Source organism: Borostomias antarcticus (assembly GCF_949987555.1).
Source record: "Borostomias antarcticus genome assembly, contig: scaffold_77, whole genome shotgun sequence".
Lineage (NCBI taxonomy): Eukaryota > Metazoa > Chordata > Actinopteri > Stomiiformes > Stomiidae > Borostomias > Borostomias antarcticus.
Window position 1 is genome coordinate 105,506 of NW_028175689.1, and position 14,530 is coordinate 120,035.

Genomic DNA, 14,530 nt, shown 5'->3' on the forward strand with positions numbered 1-14,530 from the left:
ACCATACTTGGGCAACTCTCTCGATGTTGTTTAAACGTTCGATAATAAGAGCGATCCATCACATCGCTGACAATTTTTTTCTCCATGCCACCATAGTACTTGTCAGTATTGAGGTTTAACTGAGCATCCAGTGGGAACACGCTTGATTGCTTCCTCAGGCTGTAACTGCGACGCCTGACTACGACAGAACCAAACAAGCTGGTTAGTTGTCGGAAGGTATTTTTTTTGACGTGATTTCTATGCTCCCCGTTACCGACTATTGCTGCGGCTCATCATTTGCCTACTTATCAAGATCCTTTTGGGGAGAAGGCGCAACACTTCGTTGCCTTCAGTCCTGATCTCTCTCTATGGTGCCATGCTCTTGTTGAAGAGTTGATTCAAGGTGCTGAATGATAGCGTACAAATGATCACGAGCTGGTGAGAAGAATAAATAATCGAGGGTATTGGCGTAGGATGCGTTCACAATAGACAGTGTTATGTAGTTATTAATTTGACGACGTTATATTATCATAAAACCGTCTCTTTTTCGTTACCGGATATATAGAAAACATTGATGTTTTAGCGGCTGCATTGCGTATCAAAAACTACCCACAATGGCATTTGACTTTTCGAATGGTTAGCAAGCTACTGCACGCAATGCCTGTTCATATCTGAATATTATGTTGGGGCGTTGCCAATACAGTTTGAGAACTTAATCACTGGCGGTTAAAAAAACAGTATAAAGACTGGAGTTTGCTTTTTGGTAACTACGCTGGACTTGTGGTCGTTCAATAAATTACTTGGTTACCATCTAACATAATCTGCCTTCCAGTCTAAACTTATGACACTGGTTTTCCTCGAAGTAGAAGGTGCATCATGGCCAAGAACAAAATTCGGTTTCAGAGAGGCATGAGCCTTGTGGCGTTCTTTCAGCAATATGGACAAGAACAACCATGCCTGACCAGTTTTTCAAATGCGGTGGTCGAATGGGTTTGCATGTCCTCTGTGTTGTTGGCGGGAGTATTGCCCCATAAAACCCCGTGAGCTTACCAATGCAATCGCTGCTGTCACCAGACATCATTGACCAGTGGCACCATTCTGGAAGCTGGCAAACAGCCTTTTACCACGAGGTTTCTAGGCATGTTTTTAATGATTAAACCAAGAATGACATATCGGTCTTGAAGCTCTCAAGACGGCAGGTAATCTCTTATAATGCTGCTTGGCGCTTGAAGCACAAACTTATGCAAAGGAAAGAACGGGATGACAGCCGTCTCCTGCAGGGACATGTGAGATGGATGATTCCTGCTGTGGTGGTGAAAAACATGGAGGCAAACTGGGAAGAGGATCTGAAAACAAACACCTATTTGTTGTCGCCGTGCAAACCAACGAGGAAAACCATCCCCTGTATGTGCGTTTCAGAATGGTCACCAGTTTCTGTAAAAAGGAGCTGGAACTACGGGCACAAAAGCATCTCTGGTATCATACCTGCGGTGTGATCAGTGATGGCTTCGGTGCATTCACAGGAATAGCCGACGCCGGGCACCAACAAACAGAGGTGGTGGTCACGAATCGATGGTAAATGAAATAAGTTGTTTACGTGGGTCAACACCATGAATAGGAACGTCAAAAATTCTTTGAAAGGCAGTTACTACACTGTTAACTAGGAGCATCTGCCAAGCTACTTGGCTGAAGATTGTTATCGATTCAACCGGCGCTTTGAATTGAAAATAATGGTACCAAGGCTGGGTTACATGGCTGCGCGAACTTACCCATGGCAGCAAGGATACTCAAACTTGCTGAGGCAGATAGTGATCATAATAAACTAACGTGAATTAGACGCTATATTTTGGGCTACAACCATTGGATTTTAAGGTCTTGAGGCATAGTGATGTTTTTTGAAAAGTGCCCAATGGCTCCTTCTGAGCCCTGCCAGCCAATAAAAGTACTCAAATCACTATTTTCCTGTAACATGAATATGTACAAAAAGGCTTAAGCCTATGTATAGCAAGGGATTATCTCATTGAACTCACGTGAAACTAAGTCTAACTTTACGTAGATAAGGTAATTCCTGATGAGTTTTGCATTTGAAGGGTGTATGATGGTACAGCGTTAAAAGTGATATTAGTTTTTTATGAATAGATTTGATGTTCCGAGCTCAGGCTTTAGACATATCCTTCATAAGCAAAAATAAAACTTCTAGCAACATGGCCTTGCTCGCAAAGCCACCCTTACTTTATTTGAATATCAGGATATGACGATGTCTACCTCTAAAGGAACAGTTAAGTGGTTTAACGATGAGAAAGGTTTTGGTTTTATCAGTCAGGAAAACGGTGGACCAGATGTGTTCGCTCACTACCGGCAGATTGCTGCTGAAGGCTTCAAGACCCTAACTGAAGGCCAGCGCGTTGAGTTCCGTGTAACTCAGGGCCAGAAAGGTCTGCAGGCTGAAGAAATCCGTCCTCTGTAAGGCGGCTTTCAAGGTAGTTTGACCGTTCTTGGTGAATTGAGCCGTTAGGAACAAAACAAGGCATCCCTTTTGGGCTGCCTTGTTTTGTCTCGTTCACATACTGGTTAACTTGGGTTAGTGGTAGAGCTGTGGAGTATTACTGCAAGAAGTACTGGCGCAGAAGCTATATCACTTTGTCTCGCTCAATCGGTTAGGTTAGGTAGTCATCCATTACACTGGCAATAGCTTCGTTTGTTGATCCGCAAAAGGTATGTGTGTGGTTCCCTTGCTACGACGGCACATTCACTAGTTCTTCATGATTACTAAGGCAAGAGCATTCTTTGTGTAAGTTCCATGGCGCCTGCCATACACACTTTAATCCAGTGAGCGTAGCTTCAACACAGCTTCTGCCCATTGCAAACTCCACTTTGCCACGGCTAGATCCATACGGTCATTAATCAAATGACAGCAAGCTCCCTCAATGACTCCACTGGCAATCGGATAGCCAGCATCCAATGCCTTGTTATAACAGAGCATTGGACGATTTTTTTGAAGATAGTCTGCCCCCCTATCAATGGACTCCAAGTTTGTCAGACCTATCTTGCTCGCACTTTGCCTGATTCCATTGGCCCCTTGTCAAACTCTCCCCTGAGTATCTTCATGGACCGTTCTGCCACCCAGCTAAATAGCCTCATCACCCTTGTCGTGTAAGCAGAGACCGGCTTTCCACAGATATTCAAGTACATGGATAAAGTCCATGATTATGGTTGCCTTAACTCCCTTTTTTTCATAATCCCGGTAATCAGTTTTCGTTGATGAGGGTGCCCATCAATAACAATGACCATCTGCTGTCTCTGCTTCTGATCTCGCCTGAGCGCTGTCTTCGACAGCTTCTTCTATCGCGGCTTCCTCCTCTCTTTCTACACTGGTCACACTCCCTTATTCCTAGTGTAATACGGAATTTAACAACTTTGTCGCTCTTCCGTTCCATATCCATGACCTATTCTGCGTTCGAGAATTTGGTTTTACCGTATAAACTGCGGTTACCTGTGCCATTCGTTTGCGATCTTTCTTATATGCCGGATTGAGAGGGGTTTGCAGCTTCTGCTACTCTTTTGCGCGTTATTCCTAGTTGCTTACTTTAACCATTTCTGGCGCATCACCAAGTTCTTACCGTAAAAACTGAGGATCTGCAGGTCTCTTGTTTGCTCAATACCAACCTTGCGCTGTTCGTAAAAAACCTCAAAGTCTTGAGTCGTATCTGCTACCATGTTTATAACCTGTTGTTTTCCAACCATATTTTAGCAACCTGACGATGTATTTAATCGCTCTATCATAAGGGCGATCCATAACATTGCTGACAATTGTTTTCCCTCATGCCATCATAGTATTTGTCAGGATTGAAGTTTAACTGAGCATCCTGCGGGAATACGCTTGATTGCTTCCTCTGGCTGTAACTGCAACGCTTGACTACGACAGAACCAAACAAACTGGGCAGTTGTCGTGTGGTAGTTTTTCTAACGTGATTGCTATGCTCATCATCGTTCCCAGTTACCGACGTTTGCTGTGGCTCATCATTATTGGCCTAGTTATCCAGATACCCTTGGAGGATAAGGAGCAACACTTCGTTGCCTTCAGTCCGGATATAGCTCTCTATGATGCCATGCTCTTGTTGGATAGTGGATTCAAGGTGCTGAATGATAGCCTCCAAATGATCACGAGCTGGTGAGAAGAATGAATGATCAATGGTATTAGCGTAGGATGCGTGCACAATAGACGGTGTTATGTAGTTATTGGTTTGACGACGTTATATAATCATAAACTCGTTTTTTTTGTGTTCCCTGATATTGATATATCGAAAACCATGATGTTTTAGCGGCTGTATTGACGTATCAAAAAAAACACCCATATGGAGTTATTGGTTTGACAACGTTATATCACCATAAGAACGCCACTTTTTCGTTACCTTACATATCGAAAGCCATGATATTTTAGCTGCTGCATTGTTGTATCAAAAGAAGTGCGTCCATGTTTTTTTGAGGATGTTCAGCAGTTTTCTTGCGTGTGTTCTTACGACTTCCCTCAGTTTGAATTTCCCGTATTTTTTTATGGTGTCACTTTTGAGTTTGTATCGATGTTCTCCTCCAATATTTGTGGTTTGGGAGGTAGTGTTATAGTGAGTCATTTTTTCACCATCCTTGGTTGTGTAGCAATTACAGTATGCTTCCAGTTTGTTGGTATGGGTAGACAGGGCCGTTAGGAATACTAACTATTCAAAGGCTAGATATGTTTGTACCGCTAATACGATGGACATACCTTAGAACTTTCAGAGAGCATTCAATGCTTTGTTTGATGCTCTTGGAGTGTTTGGTACGTTTTGTCGATAAATTACGCTTTTATGGTGGGACTGAATCCGTCATTATAGTGCTCCCGTTGACATGGTTTGATGGGGGTTGTACCCGTCGCCTTTGAAGTTACTATTGAGTTGGCTGCATTTATGCCATATAGGTACTTGCCTACTGCAGCCCCAACCTGACTAGGTCGTTTGGTTTATCTAAGCTCCAGAGTCTCGTTCTTATTGCCGCTGTGGAGCAACTTCAAATTCTTTGGGTATAGTCTTCAAGATTTTTTGGGCAAGGCAGTCGATGACAGCAGGAAAAAGTAATATTTCTGACCAAGGCATCAAGGAACAGGAAAATCAGCTGCACTTGAACAGGATGGTTCCGTTATGAGTAATGAGCTTCCGGAAGAAGCCAAGAAAATTCTTGAGAGGCTGCATAACCGGCCTGAAAGTGATGTCATGAACTCTGAGGCACTCCGTCTGGTTCGGATTCTCTGGCCAGATGCGTTTAATGTTTCTGATCCATGGCCACTAAAGATTGGCATTCACAGAGAAATGGCAGAGGCGAATCTGTTACCTGCACATATCATTCCTGTTGCTTTACGATTTTTTACTTCCATGGAACGCTACCTTGATAAGGTTAAGCTTGGAGTAAACCGGATTGACCTTAATGGGCAGGTGGCTGGCAAAGTGAAACTCCGGGAAGCAGTTGATGCTGAGATTAAGCTGTATATCAAGAGTAGTGATTTTACTATCACAAGGGACTTGGTCATTATCAAGAAGATTCGTTTGCTCTCTGTGAATAAGCAGTCTTTAGTGGATAAACGGTGTTGAGGTGGTACTTTATATAGTAAAAGTACGTGCTTATGCAGGCTTCAAAACTGCTTTATTACCTCACTGTAATCGCTATGACCCGTGCATTCTTGAAGTAGTAGCCTGCTTTAGTCAGTTTTTGCTTGACAGGTGTGTACATCAATATACATTAGCCGACCGGCTATGGTGTATACGATGTTTTGCTAAACAGCAGCATTTGGCCAGACTCAGATAGTGGATGTCAGCAAGAGGGCCTGACACCTGTCGTCTGCTTGTCATGCCCTCCGTATTTTTCATTCATGATTTCCATTCTTCAGTTTATCTTGGCTGTTGCGACTGGCTTTATTGCGCTTTGTTGGAGTGCAAACCGTCTTGTTGAAGCCGCATCTACTATGGCCTTTCGTCTTGGGATGCCTTTGCTGACCATTGGTGTAACGGTGGTTGCTTTTGGTACTTCTGCACCTGAGCTAATGGTTTCGTCGGTGGCGGCATTTAATGGTTCCGGTGGAATCGCCATTGGCAATGTCGTGGGCTCCAATATCGTCAATATCGGTTTGATTCTGGCTATTTGTGGTCTGATTGCGCCGTTGGTGGTCAAAGCTCGCATTGTTTACCGTGAACTTCCTATTCTATTGGCTGCTACTCTGGCGGCTGCCATGATACTTATGGATGGTGTGTTAAGCGTTTGGGATGGAGTTATCCTTTTTGTTGCTTTTATTGCTTATTGTTTCTATTTGCTAAAATCATCCTCAGGTCAGGAAGGCGAGCAGGATATACCGGATTTGCCCATCAGTACGCTCAGGGCTTCTATGGAGTCTATGGTTATGCTGGTTATTCTGGTGCTTGGTTCTCAGCTTCTGGTCTGGGGAGCTACAGGTATAGCTCTGGCGATGGGTGTTAATGAGTTGATTATTGGTTTAACGCTGGTGGCTTTTGGTACCAGTCTTCCGGAGCTGGCAGCAGTGTTGGTCAGTGCTCGAAAGGGACTTCACGATATGACGGCGGCTACAGTCCTAGGCTCTAATATCTTTAATATTCTGGGTGTATTAGGGGTGTCTGGTGTCATTGGTCAGGATATTATCATGGATGCAGCCGTACTTCGTATTGATATTTTGACCATGGTGGTGATGACAGTACTGTTGGCTATTGTCGTGTATTCCAGCAAGGCATCGTTTGATTCTAAACAGCAGCATGGCAATCTTCCGGTCAGTGTATGGAAGATTTCATGGTATAAGTGCCTTATTCTTTTGTTCACATTTGTGGCTTATATGGTTTGGCTGATCATGCAAGTTTCGTGACATGTATCTTTGCATTCCATATCTGGAGTGAGGAAGTAACTGAGAGGAAGCAGTGATTACAGTTATCCGTACACACAGACTCTGGTGGTATCCAAGCCATATATGGGGTGTCCAGCTGCTAGTGGAGAAGTTAAAACCTATACGTCATAGTGCAAGTAATCAGCTGTGAAACTGGCTGTAGAATCAGATCAGCCAGTCACTGAAATCGCCAGAGATCTTGGTGTTAACGTTAATACCATGCATACTTGGATTGCCAAGTATCATCAACCTAAGTCATTTGGAAAAACCGAGAAGGACGATGAGCACGAATACGACGAGCTGAAACGTTTATGTAAAGAACGTGAGTTCGATGGTTAAAGACAGGCGAGCCCTAAGCACTTAGCTATCTTTCGAATACCAACCCAGAGATAACGAACTGGAGGCTATGGGTCTATTGGCAGTGTATTCTGTGATGTGGATGATTTCTGCATAACATTGTGAATCACAGTGGCGTAGACAGCTAATCTATCATTCAAAAAAGCATTCAGTAATATCTAGGCTATCATTCAGTGAAATAATGATCATAGTTATTTATTTTCATTATGGTGCCTTTCGCAGTTCCAAGCACTATTGCCAGCGACTGTTCACACAACATAAATCAGACTATTTCCCGAACATGGTATTCTACAATCGTTTTGTAGAACTCATGAAACAAGCTGTGGCACTACTGACGGTTTATCTACAGTCTCAGTGCATGGAGCAACCAACTGGCCTGTCATTTATTGATTCTACGCCCATCGTTGTCCGTGACAACCATAGGATTAACAGGCACAAGATCTTCAGTGAAAAGGCTAAATGTGGGAAAACGTCTACAGTTTGGAAGTTTGATTTTAAGTTACACCTTATCATTAACATTTTGGAGAAATTCTATCATTTTGCTTGACAACGGCTAACCACGATGACCGTAAACCAGCACCAGATCTCGTCGAAGAGTTAACTGGTGGGATTTATGGAGGTAATGGCTGTGTCTCTGGAAAGTTGGTAGCTTGGTTGCAGGAAGAAGGCCTGACAATGGCAACGAAAGTTAGGGGAAATATGAAGCCAAAAGAGATGAAGTCCTTTGATAAAGTGATGTTGCGGAAGCGGGCAGTGATAGAAAACATAAATGATCAGTTGAAGAATATTTTGCAGATTGAACATACTCGACACCGTTCACATTTAACTAATTTTGCTGTAAATCTGATGGATTGATTGATTGCCTATGCACGAAACTCAGGAAGCCACATATTTATGTTTCAGTACTAACAGAAGGTGTGCTAATGGCTTTCTGAGAGTAGAACTCAAGTTAAAAAAGTTGGGTGTGGTTCCCGTGCTATAAAGCACCATTAAATAGTTCTCCATGATTACGAAGGTGAGAGAATTCTTTATGGAAGTTCAGATACGCCTGCCAATCTCCACTTGAATCCAGTGAGCGTTGCTTCAACACAGCCTCTGCCCATTGCAAATGCCACTTTGCCATGGTTAGATACCATACGGTCATTGATCAAATGGCGGTAAGCTGCCTCAATTACTCCACTGGCAATCGTATATTCAGCATCCAGCGCCTTGTCATAGCAGAGCCTAGGACGGTTTTTTTTGAAGATAGGCTGCACACTTATAAATGGCCTCACGTTTTATCAGACCTCTCTTTCGCACACTTTGTCTGATTCTCATGGCCGCCTTGTCAGCCTCTCCCCTGAGTACCTTCAAGAATCGTTCTACCACTCAGTTTTCAATAGCCTCATCGCCACTGTTGTGTAAGTAGTGGCCGGCTTTACACAGATATTCAGGTACATTTATAAAGTCCATGATTATGGTTGCATTAACTACCTTCTTTTTCATAATCAAGGTGGTCAGTTTCCGTTGATTATGGTGCCCATCAATAACAATGACCAACTGCCATCTCTGCTCCGAATCTCGCCTGAGTGCTTCCTCGAAAGTTTCTTATATCACGGCTTCCACCTCTCTTTCTACCCTGGCCACACTCTATTATGCTTGTGGGAGGACGGAATTTAACAGGGTGTGGTTCCATTGCTACGACGCCACATACATTCATTAGTTCTCCATGATTACGAAGGCGAGAGCATTACTTATGTAAGTTCTAATACGCCTAGCAATCTCCATGTGCATCCAGTTAGCGTAGCTTCAACACAGCCTATGACCCTTGCACACTCAACTTTGGAAAAGTTAGATCCATACGGTCATTGATCAAATGGCGGCAAGCTCACTCAATTACTCCACTGGCAATCGGATAGCCAGCATACAGCGCCTTGTCGTAGCAGAGCTTGGATGTTTTTTGAAGCTAGTCTGCACACTGATCACTGGCCTCCAGTTTTGTCAGACCCTCTTGCTCGCACTTTGCCGGATTCCCTAGGCCACCTTGTCAGACTCTCCCATTAATATCTTCATGGACCGTTTTGCCACCCAGCTTTCAATCACCTTATACACCTTGTCGTATAAGCAGTGACCTGCTTTCCACAGATATCCAAGTACATGGATAAAGTCCATGATTATGGTTGCATTAACTACCTGCTTTTTCATAATCACGGTAATCAGTTTCCGCTGATGATGGTACCCATAAATAACAATGACCAATTGTCGTTTCTGCTCCTGATATAGCCTGAGGTCTTTCTCGAAAGCCTCTTCTATTGCGGCTTCCGTCTCTCTTTCTACTCTGGTCCACACTCTCTTATTCTTGGCGCGGGTATGGAATTTAACAACGTTGTCGCTCTTACGTTCCATATCCATATCCATATCCATATCCATATCCATATCCATATCCATATCCATATCCATATCCATATCCATATCCATGACCGCTTATGCCGTTCGAGGATTGGGTTGTACCGTATAAACGGTGGCTATCTGTGCCATTCGTTTGTGATCTTTCTTCTCTCTCTGGATGAGCCTAGTTTGCAGCTTCTGCTGACTCTTTTACTCGTTCTTCCTAGTTGCTTCCCCCGACCATTCCTAGCGCATCATCAAGCCTTTACCGTCACAACTGAGGATCTGCAGGTCTTCTGTTTGCTCAATCCCAACCTTGAGCTGTTCGTAAAAAGCCTCAAAGTTTTGAGCTGTATCCGCTACCAGTTGCGTAGCCTGTTGTGTTCCAACAATATCTAGGTAACTATCACGATGTCGTTTCATCCTTAAATCATAAGAGCGATCCATCATATTTCTGACAATTTTTCCCCTCATGCCATCAGAGTATTGGTTAGTATTGAGGTTTAATTGAGCATCCAGCAGAAACACGCTGGATTGTTACCACTGGCTGTAACTGCGGCAGAACCAAACAGGCCGGTCAGTTGTCTGGAGGTATTTTTTCTGACGTGATTCCTCTGCCCACAGTTATCGTAGATTGTTGCGGTTCATCATTGGCCTGCTTATCCAGATACCCTTGGAGGAGAAGGCCAACACTTCGTTGCCTGCAGCCTAGATATAGCCCTCTACGGTGCAATGCTCTTGTTGGAGAGTGGATGCAAGGTGCTGAATGATAGCGTCCAAATGATCACGAGCTGGTGAGAAGAATGAATAATCGAGGGTATTGGTATAGGATGCATTCACAAGAGACGGTGTTATGGAGCTATTGGTTTGACGACGTTATATCACCATAAAACCGCCTCTTTTGCGTTACCTGATATATCAAAAACCATGATGTTTTAGCGGCTGCATTGTCGTATCAAAAGAACCGGACCTAATTGAACAACGTTGTCGCTATTCCGATCCATATCCATGACCAATTCTGCCGTTCGAGGATTTGGTTTTACCGTATAAACGGTGGCTACCAGTGCCATTCGTTTGCGATCTTTCCTCTCTACCAGACTGAGTCTAGTTTTCAGCTTTGCTGACTCTTTTGCGCGTTTTTCTTGGTTGTTTCCATTTACCATTCCGGGCGCATCACTAGGACCTTACCGTCAAAACTGAGGATTTGCAGTTCTTCTGTTCGCTCAATCCCAATTTTGTGCTGTGTGTAAAAAGTCTAAAAGTCTTGAGCCGTATCCGCTACCAGTTGCGTAGCCTATAGTGTTCCACACATACCGTGGCAACTCTCACGATGTTGTTTAATCGTTCGATCATAAGAGCGATCAGTCACACCATGACAATTGGTTCCCTTATGCTATCAGAGTATTTGTCAGTATTGAGGTTTAACTGAACATCCAACGGGAACACACTGGATTGCTTCCGTTGGCTGTAACTGTGTCGCCTGACTACGACAACCAAACAAGCTGGTCAGTTGTGGGGAGGTATTGTTTCTGACGTGATTACGCTGTTCACTGTCGCTACCCGTACCGACGATTGCTGCTGCTCATCATTGCCCTCTTTATCCAGATACTTTTGGAGGAGAAGGTGTAACACTTCGGTTCCTTCGGTCTAGATATAGCTTTCTGTGGTGCCATGCTTTTGTTGGAGAGTGAATTCAAGGTGTTGAATTATAGCGTCCAAAGGATTACGAGCTGGTGAGAAGAATGAATAATTGATGGTATTGGCGGAGGATGCGGTCACAAGAGACGGTGTTATGGAGTTATTGGTTTGACGACGTTATATAATCATAAAATCGTTTCTTTTTCGTTATCGGATATATCGAAAACCATGATGTTTAAGCTGCTGCATTGTCGTATCCAAAGAGCCACACCACTATAATTTTTATCAAGTAGTCATGTACGAAAGATCAGAAATTACACACTCATTTCATGTTGAAAAGAATGCTTCCATTCAGGCTCATTTAATATTGGAAGAGACTACCGCTGTTTTAGAAGTGCCAATTGATCTATAATTTCACTGCTAAAATAATTTTGCCACACCGGCGAAAGCTTATAAGCGAATCTTAAGCTACCATATCAGCTCATGCAACGCCTAAAACAAGATAGCCATTGATCGCCTTGGAAGAGGACAAGCGAGTGCCACGGGGAACTCATATGCATGCTTTGGTTCTGTTAGTTGGTGGACTATTCGCGTCGCTGGTCTATGCCAAGCCGGCTACAGACTTGGATCCAACTACTCGTGGTGAGATAAGCGAGCGTATTGCGCCTATAGGCTCAGTGTGTCTTGTTGGTGAAGAATGCGCCAGTGCTGCCGGTGTTGCAGCAAGTACCAGCAGTGGCCCGAGAAGTGGTGATGCCATTTATGGCCAGTACTGTGTGGCCTGTCACTCGTCAGGATTGCTGGGCGCCCCCAAAAAAGATGACACCGCTGCTTGGCAGGCTGCCAAGAAGAAAGCAGGAGGCTTCAGCGACCTGCTGTTCAACGCTATTAATGGTATCCGCAGTATGCCTGCAAAAGGTACCTGCATGGATTGTACTGACGGAGAGATCAGTACCACCATTGAGTACATGAGCGGTTTCAAACTATGATCTCTTGGGGTCAGATCTCTTCAAGATAGTCAGCTGTTGGCAGCCTCTGTTGGCAGTTGATAGATAGCCCATTCTGGTTTTACCACCAAAATCGAGCAGTAAATGCTGTTCATGATGTTTTTAGCGGTATTCCCTACCATAATACCTTCCTTATGGAGCCTGAGCGTTCCCATGACAATTGCATCAACATTAAGTTCATTAGCCAGCTGTTGAATTTCTGATGCCGGGTTTCCTCTTAGGAGGTGGATGGACACCTGAGGCTTTTTGTCACTCTCCTTAACACCAACTTCTTGCATAATTTCCTGAAGCTTGTTGTGGTAGCGCCTGTTGGTTATTTCCTGAAGTTCGTAAAGCTCTTTATCGGAGAATGTTTTCAATGAGCGTTTACCTAAAGGCACATTCCAGACGCTGACTAAATGCAATGCTGCATTATCTTGGCTGGCTAGATAAACACCGTATTGCAGGAGAGTACAATTCAAGTCGTGGGCATCTGAGTCTTGGTCACCAGCATCCATGGCGACCATAACTTTGCCATTGAAGTGTGGCAGCTGGTTTCGATCAGCTATCATCAGAATTGGCACCGGACATTTCCTGAGCAAGGCCAAGTCATTTCCAGTTAACTGTTTACGGGTTAGGGCACAGCTGGCATCGGCTAGTTTGATCACCAGATCAATATGATAATGGTTGATAACTTTATGGATGTCTTGCCTAGGGCGACCAAGAACAATTAGAGTCTCAGCCTCTATACCATGCTCCCTAGCCATTGCCTTTAACCGCTCCAGCTCATCTTCCAGTTGTTGGCACAGATGATCTTCCAGCCTTTTCCCCAGAGGGAGAAACTGCAGGTGATGCAAGGTTTTCAAACTTTGGTCAAACAGGGCAATCAACAGTGATGCCCGATTATCCAGAGCCAGACGGAATGCCTGCTGTAGCTCCATATCCGAGGTATGTTGACGGGTAACTGCCAAAAGGATTGAACGAAAAGCATGCATCAACTTAGTCTCAAACCGCTAACAACCTTGTTCAGTATTGCAGGAATTGGTTGCTCTGGCCTAAATTCTACGAATCAGAATTGTGTAACTTTTGTAGCACAATGTTACTGTTTTATAATCGCGCTCCCAATTATTCACTTGTCAAAGGTTTACGGCACTCTTATGGAAAAGTTGTTCATAGTAGCCGCACTGCTCTGTGTTGCTCAGCTGCAAGCCTCAGATAACAAGGTTGAGGAGCTCTATTTCTATAACTGGAGCGATTATATCGCTGAAGACACGATCAAGAATTTTTCGGAAAAAACGGGCATCAGAGTTGTTTATGACGTTTATGACAGTAACGAAGTTCTTGAAGGCAAATTACTCTCAGGACGAAGCGGTTTCGACCTAGTATCCCCTTCCCATGACTTTTATAAAACCCAGATTCGGGCTGGCGTTTACGAGCAACTTGATAAATCCAAGCTACCCAATCTGAAAAACCTAGATCCCGTCATTATGAAGGCTATATCGGATAACTTTGATGAAGGCAATACCTACGGCATCCCTTATCTCTGGGGAACTACTGGCATGGGTTATAATAAGGCAGCGGTAGAAAAAGTTCTGGGTCAAGATGCACCTGTAGATAGTTGGGCCCTGATTCTCGAACCTGAAAACATGAAGAAGCTGCAGAAGTGTGGTGTTGCTTTTCTGGATACACCCAGCGAAGTTCTGCCTTCTGTCATGGTTTATCTGGGCATTCCTGGTGACAGCCTGAAGACGGAGGATTATAAAAAGGCAGTCGAGCGGATGAAAGCCGTAGCGCCTTACATCACCTATTACAATTCAGTCCGTTCTCTTTCAGATCTAGCCAACGGTGATATCTGTGTTGCCATGGGTTGGTCTGGCGATATGATTATGGCTCGTGACCGGGCAAAAGAAGCGAATAATGGTCTCGACATCCGCTATGTTGTACCCAAAGAAGGGGCGCCCATGTGGTTTGATATGCTGGCCATTCCCAAGGATTCAAAGCATAAAGACGCTGCACATAAGATGCTGAACCATCTAATGGAGCCAAGGGTCATTGCAAATGTAACCAACTACGTCACCTATGGCAATCCTAACCAAGCATCAGAGGCATTCGTAGAGCCTGACATTGCCAATGATCAGGGGGTTTTCCCATCAAAGCAAACAATGGAAAAGCTGTTTGTTTTCAAAGAGCTGCCAAGCAAGCTGAAGCGCTACATTACCCGTGAATGGGCCAGAATAAGATCTGGAAGCTGATATTTTTCAACCAGTTACCAGAATTGACTTCCTTC

The 14,530-nt window shown here is 44.1% G+C and overlaps 1 protein-coding gene across 1 annotated transcript; it reads left to right on the plus strand.

Annotated features, from left to right (window-relative positions):
• Positions 1 to 13,400: 13,400 nt before the first annotated feature.
• On the plus strand, positions 13,401 to 14,495 carry LOC311329306 (putrescine-binding periplasmic protein SpuD-like; the record flags this gene model as incomplete). The annotated part of the gene is made up of 1 exon (XM_084463168.1): positions 13,401 to 14,495. One exon carries the CDS (start codon positions 13,401 to 13,403, stop codon positions 14,493 to 14,495), a length of 1,095 nt encoding a protein of 364 aa, XP_084319294.1.
• Positions 14,496 to 14,530: the final 35 nt, after the last annotated feature.